The 6,780-nt window shown below is 53.8% G+C and overlaps 1 protein-coding gene across 1 annotated transcript in view; it reads left to right on the plus strand.

Annotated features, from left to right (window-relative positions):
* LOC104081812 (zinc finger protein 692-like) overlaps positions 1-5,943 on the plus strand; it is a 6,217-nt gene extending 274 nt beyond the window's left edge. The window contains exons 2-9 of the mRNA XM_009584683.1: positions 422-470; positions 655-778; positions 1,168-1,296; positions 3,672-3,734; positions 4,031-4,109; positions 4,534-4,648; positions 4,946-5,045; positions 5,508-5,943. Of these exons, the coding sequence (XP_009582978.1) occupies positions 422-470; positions 655-778; positions 1,168-1,296; positions 3,672-3,734; positions 4,031-4,109; positions 4,534-4,648; positions 4,946-5,045; positions 5,508-5,943 (1,095 nt within the window). The remainder of the gene's footprint in view (positions 1-421; positions 471-654; positions 779-1,167; positions 1,297-3,671; positions 3,735-4,030; positions 4,110-4,533; positions 4,649-4,945; positions 5,046-5,507) is intronic.
* Positions 5,944-6,780: the final 837 nt, after the last annotated feature.

Here is a 6,780-nt window from a genome sequence, read left to right on the forward strand (position 1 = left end):
TACCTTCTCCATCCTGTCCTTCTCCTGGAAAAGCCGAGCTGGGAGACCCCAGGTTCATTACAGGCGTTAGCAGAAGACCTTGCTGAGCCCACACAGATGCAGCTCTCAGCAGTTTCCAAGAGCCACAGCTCTTGTCGTTTATCCAGACTGAAAACCGGGGAGAAAAATCATCTTTTTTTCCTGTAGTAGGTACTTGAGAAGAGGTTGAGCTTCTTCCAGTAGAATATTTTGGAGTAACTTGGCCCTCATTTCTCCTGGTCAGCGGGATGGCACCATGCAGGACCTTTCCAACACCTGCAGGCTTCCCAACCCTGCTGCCGGATCCATTCCCCATCCTCCTCCTCCCTCCTCTGTCTCTCCCAACATCCCGGCTCAACCAGCCCCGCTTCAACTTACTGCAGCTCCTGTCATCTCCTTGCAGCTCCCCAAGTGCCGATGGAGAAGGGGACCATGGCAAAAGATCACGGGAGGTGAGTGGTGGCATGCATGAGTCTTCTCTCAGTGTATAACTGGGCTCTCCGGAGCTGAAGGTCAAGTTTGGACCCATCCATCTCATCCCTTGAGTTCTCCAACGGGCAGCCAACGTTTTAACGAAGACCTTCCATGATAAAACCCGTTGCGGCAGAGCTGACTTTGATCGTTGCATTCCTAAAGCGGAGCGGGGGGCTGAGCCCCAAGAAGAAGAGGAGGAAGAGGAAGATGAGGACTTTGCCGAGGACGATGACCTCACCTACACCGATGATCTGCGCGATGAGAACTACCACCCATCTCTGGACAGGTGAGGATCGCTTAGAGCCGCTGGGAAGGAGCCCATGGACTGGGACCACATGAGAGCCAGTCCACAGGTTCCCAGTCACGCTGTCCCAGTCCAGACGGGTATCACACTGGGAGGGTTTCAGACCTTACATCTCTGCCACCCTCTTGTCTTGCTACAGCTGACCCTAGCAGAGATGGGAGGAGATGGGAATAATGTCCTTATATCCTAAATAAGTTGTTTCTGAGCTCAAAAGGGCACAGACTTTTGGGGAGGCACCTTTTTTCACTGTATCTCTGCCTGGGTGAGGGTCCAACCAATGTCCGACCACGTCCAACCAATGTCCAACCACGTCCTACCACATCCAACCATCTAAACCATCTTGCCTATCCCCCGTCTGTCTTCTCCCCCAGTGACTCTGAGCTGCAGCGACGACAAAGCCAGACCAAAGCTCGGAAGAAACCCGTAAAGGAGGAGCAACCCCTGAATGAGCCGAGCCTGACCAGCTCCAGCCCATCGGAGGAGAAGGTTGGACGAGTCAGGTGAGTTGTGACGGCCGGCATCAATGTGGTGACGCTGGGGACGGGCATCGGGGTGCCTGTCTTGGAGCATCCGTCTCTCCGTGGCCACTGAACCAGCGTTTTGGGGCTTGTTGGAGATGATGCCGCTTTCCGTGCTGAGAAACCAGATGGAAACCATCCAACCCAACAATAAATGATACTCAAACCCTGAGCTCCGGGCAGGGTGAGAGCCGCGTGTCCCCAAGGGGGTTTAATCCGTCGTCCGCAGGGCAGCGCTGCGTTGCTTGGCCTCGTTGGGTGTTGGAGCTTGCAAAGGGGAGGGTCTGGCACGTCGATCTCGCTACGAGGGGGGCTTAACGAGTCTTCATTTCGTCCACCGTGTCTCTCGTGGAGCCGGTCCTGGGGAGCAAGGACGTGCTGCTGGGGCAGAGGTGGCTGCTGGAGGGGGACAAAGACCCCTTAAACCACCACCGTGGTGGGCGTTGAAGCCTCTGAGCAGCCTGGAGGTTGCAGCAGCAAAAAATCCATACGTCCCACCCCTCCACCCCCTGCATAAGCACAGACTGCTGTCTCCACCTATAGATACAGGGCTTCTCCAGCAGCCAGAGCAGCTCTATATGGCCCAGCTATATTGCCCAGCAGCTCAAGCCCATGGGGAGACACGAGTAGCAACGGCACCTCAAGCGTTGGTCAAGGGACAGCTTGATAACGACCACGATGATTTAATTTGCAAGCGGTCTTTGCCACCGCCTGTTTGAGGCTGAGGGTTAGGTTTTAATCTCTCCTTCCCAGCCACGTGGGCTCTAAACTCACTTTCCTGTTCTAAATAAGCTCAAATCATCACTCAATTATTCGCTGCGTCTTTATGCAAGACTATTAAATAGAGGTTGGTCACAAAAGGATGGTCCATGCGCTGCCTCTTGGGTCTGACGCACAAGGAGATGGCACCTTGCTGGATTTTCTTACGCTTTTAATACGACGAGGGCGTTAAAACCCCCTTTTTCGTTGGAGTTAGCCAGAGCGACCACGTAACACCGCCTTGTAACGCATCTTGCCTTCGTGTTTCCTACGAAAGACGGGACCGGCAGCAAAACACACGCCCCAAAACTCACCGCGTAAGTATCCTGCTGCTCCGTTAAGGCTTTTATTAATTTGCTTTTCACTTTGAAACAGTATCGCTGCATCTTTTCGGTGCTTAACACCCTTCCCGTCTCCTTGCAGCTCTGAAATCGCCTCGCTGGAAGAGCGAACGTCCTCCTGGAGACCCAGCGAAGGAAAACATGACGGTAAATCTGGCGTTTGCTTTTCTCCTCTCCCTGCCCACCGCTGGTCACGTAGCACCGGGGGACACCAGGCTCTTAAATTCGAGGGTGGAAAGGTTTGGGTTAGCTCTAGGTAGTCCTCGTTAAGGCCAAAAGGGAATTCCAAGAGGGGTTTTTCACATCCCTCTGGCATTTTTTTGGGTCCTGCATGCTTTCCGTTCAAAATCCCGGTGTTCGGACCTCCAAAAGATGCACCTAAGGACCACTGGAGATTTGCAGAAGTGGCTAATGAAAGCGGCCGTTGACTTTCCTGGGCAACCAGTGCGATCTTGGAGCTTTTAGCCCCCTCTCCAAAGCCCTGCCTAAACTTTAAGTCGGTGCTGCCCTTTTTAAGGCTGAGCTTAGTTACAGAGATCATATTTACAAGCGTTTGATTAATTTTTTTTCCCCTCTTTTGTTGCAGCAACCGGAAGAATGGAAATAAAAGACTATTTTATCAGCAAAAGTGAGAGCCTCCAGACTTCGGTGTGTTCATCCTCTTCTCGCTTCCCAAAGGTAATGCCACCGTGAGCTAAGAAAACATTTTTAGGAGATTGTGGACAAAGATGCCCAGCCCCTATTTTTATTCTGTGCTGAGGATGTGGTTTGGCATCGTCGTCTATTAACGATCTCTTTATTTCTCCTCCCCACAAAAGGATGCCTGGTTTTTTTTAACATACCTTTCTTTAATTTCAGGATGTCAGTCCAAAATAGCTGCTGTTTCCACGGAGCTGCGGATAAATTATAGATCAAACGAGGCTGGCATGAGGTTGACAGCAATCTTAAATATCCTGGGACATATCCAAAACCATGTGAAAGATCTTTTGTAATGAGTAATAAAGAATATACTCCTATTTATAATGTCTGTGCATTTGTTAACAACATCATTTCCTGCTCCGATGGGGAGAAATATTGGCGTGAATTCCCAAAATGGAAGAAATAAGAGAAATGGTCACCCAGAGGATGCTTTTAACGTAGGGTTTGCTTGGAAACTCATCAGCTGCAAGGTTGGAGGACCACAGCTTCTCGGCTTTGTGCTTGGGGACAAAGAGAGGGGACAAAAGCCTCACTCGAGACCCTTCTCTCCCATTGCAGCTGCAAGAGGCGAGCGCAGCCGTGCGACGAGGACGTGGCCCAGATCGGCCCGAAGAGGATCAGGTACCTGGGGCCGGTGGGGAAGGGGAAGCTGCCGCGCCGATTCCCAGCCCCTCGGGAAAACGAGAAGGTGACGCTCAGCCCTTCCGTGGTGGGACGCCCTCGGCGAGCAACACTTGCTCCGATAGGAGCGTTCTGAAGGGCTTTATTTGCTTAAATTAAGCTTTTGACGGCTGGCTAAGAGGGCAGATGGGTGAGGAGGACCTAGCGGGGTGCCAAATCCAAAAGCCACAGCTTTTTCGGCTCTCCTCCCTGCTCTTCCTCACCGACGATGGTTTTTCCACCCTCTCTTCCTGCAGGAAGGCGGCAAAGCGCGAGATCCTCCTGTGCGACTTCGAAGGCTGCGGCAAGATCTTCTCCAACCGCCAGTACCTGAACGTGAGGGTTGGGGGCAACCGTTGCGCTTAAATTCATCTCTCATGGCCCGGGAGGTGCAGCCGAGCTGGGCGCGAGCATCCCTCCCACTCCCAGGCTCTTCTGGAGCCACCAGAAGAGTGACCCACCCGTTGGGTCGGGTTTTGCTTGTCCAAGCTCCGTTTTGGGTATCTTGGCTGTTGTCCTAGAGCTGGAATTGGGCAACCTGAATTGCCCATGGCTTTCCGAAGCTGGATGATATGGGATTTGTTGGCCCAGCAGCAGCTCGGAGTGCCTGAGGTCGTTTGAAGTCCCACCACGCGCTTCAGGGAGTGAAACGGGGTGGGAGGTTGTCGCTGGAAGATGCCCTTGGGTTCCCTCCAAGTGCAGCGTCTCAGCGCTGACCTCCTCCTCTTCTTACTCCCTCTTTTTCTCCCCAAAACGGCAGCACCACAAGAAGTACCAGCACGTCCACCAGAAGACCTTCACTTGCTCGGAGCCCAGCTGCGGCAAGTCCTTCAACTTCAAGAAGCACCTCAAGGAGCACGAGAAACTGCACAGCGGTGAGTTGGCCACCTCGGCACGCGTACCCTACACGGATATATACCTCCCTATACCTCCTTTCCTGCGCTGGTCCCACCTCTACTGGGCTCCAGCTGATCGTACCCACATCCTCACCATTCACATTCGCATCCCTGGTAGATGTTACCGCACCCGTTTGCTTTCCGCTCCCAAGATCTACCGTCAATTTATCATCTCCGTGCTGGGAAAGCATCCTGCCTCCTAAAATACGTCCTGAAAGCCCCGAGTGCTCTTCTAGGCTGCATCAGCCCCTAATCCTTTTTTCTTCTGCCCCACAGACAAGCGGGACTATATCTGCGAGTTCTGCGCCCGTTCCTTTCGTACCAGCAGCAACTTGATCATCCACAGGCGCATCCACACAGGGGAGAAACCCCTGCAGTAAGTACCAGTCCCACCAACGCGACCGCTGACCCTCCGGTTGGCAGCAGGGTTTCTCCCTGTTGCTTTTCAACCCAAATTTAGCTTCTCGGTGCATGGGTGGGAGAGCGAAGTTTCTCGCTGTGGGTAGCCAGAGGACTTGCTGTTGTTTTTGCTTTGCCTAAAGGTTTCTGCCCCCACCGGGGCTGGCTGCGCTCTGATCCAGCAGCTTCAGGGCATGGGCTTGATTTGGAGAAGCTTAATGAGCTGGGATTTAACGAGAGCGATGCATTTCCTTGCCTGGAGGGTGTGCTGAAGCCGCGCAGAGCTAAGGCAGCGGTGCAGGGCGGTGGCTTTGCTAAGCCATGTAAAATTGCAGCATCAAGATGAGGCGGGGCCCGTTCTCCCTCATGCTTAATCCTTTGTAATACCTTTTTTTTTTTTAAATTCTTTTACGTTGAATCCTGTCCTGTTTTCTCCCAGGTGCGAGATCTGCGGCTTCACCTGCCGCCAGAAAGCCTCCCTGAACTGGCACATGAAGAAACACGACGCCGACTCCTTCTACCAGTTCTCCTGCGACATCTGCGGCAAGAAGTTCGAGAAGAAAGACAACGTCACTGCCCACAAAAGCAAAAGTCACCCCGAAGTGCCCGGCGGACCCCCCCAAGCCGAGGGGGGTCAGCGGCAGACGGCGCCATCCCCACCGCCCAACTTCAGCGCAGGGATGCGGGCAGGGCTGGAGCACCCGGAGGCACCCGGAGCGTTGGCCGTGGAGCCCCTGGAGGTGCCGGGGCTTGGGGACACCCTGGTGAGCGGTGGTGAAGCCGAGAAGACCCCACCTCTCAGCGCAGCCTCGGCTGAATATGGGGGGGATCCGGGTGCGCCCCGAGGCCGGGTGATAGACGGCGTTGGGTCGTAGCAGGACTCATCCTCCAGTTCTTGGCCGCAGAAGGGACCAGAGAGCAGGATGGGAGGACCGATGGGGCAAGGTGAAACGGTGCTGGACCCCGCGGCGCGTGGCAGAACCGTGTCCAGGTGCCAAAAATACAAGGGACAGGCAAAGACCAGCGCTTCCCGGGGGAAATCCCAGCTTCTCCGCCAAATCCTGGGCTTTCCTCGAGCTCGCAGCGGTGTTGCCACAGGCAGAGAGCCTCTTGCCCGGCTCCCTCGCTGCGAGGGGGGAGCGTGAGGTTGCCAAAGTCCTCAGCAGGATCCTCAATAAAGACTTATTTTGTGTAAAAGTGGGTTTCCCCGCTTGCGCCAGCTGCCTCGGCGCTGTTTCTATGAAAAACAGAGGTAGAAAAGTGAGATTTCCATGGGCGCAGCCTGCCTTGACACCCAGTCCAAAGGTTGTCTGTATTTAGCACAATAAAAAAAGGACGATTTAGGTCGGGAGGTCAATGGTAGGTGGAGGGGATTGAGGCTGTACCGGTTTTGGCCTCAGAAACAGGCATTATTTGATCCGGTGATGGTTTCCCAAGTCCTTTAAACCCCACTTGCCTTTTATTGAGCCTTTTTGGAAAGGACTGTAATATTTACGCAGCCTTGAAGGTTGCCAGCTCAACAGGGTTTAGCAGGAAAAAAAAAAAAACACAAACCCTGCAAGGGTAGGCTAGAAGATGATTTTGACACAGATAAAGGGGCTGCAGGGAGGACGGGGCTCACCGGAGCGGCTGTGGGAATCGGGGACACAAAATGGGGCTGGCTGTAGGAATTACAAGTCAGGCTGTGCCCTCAAATAGCACTTGTGGGGGGG

This window comes from Fulmarus glacialis, unplaced genomic scaffold (genome assembly GCF_000690835.1).
Source record: "Fulmarus glacialis isolate BGI_N327 unplaced genomic scaffold, ASM69083v1 scaffold25439, whole genome shotgun sequence".
NCBI classification, from domain to species: domain Eukaryota; kingdom Metazoa; phylum Chordata; class Aves; order Procellariiformes; family Procellariidae; genus Fulmarus; species Fulmarus glacialis.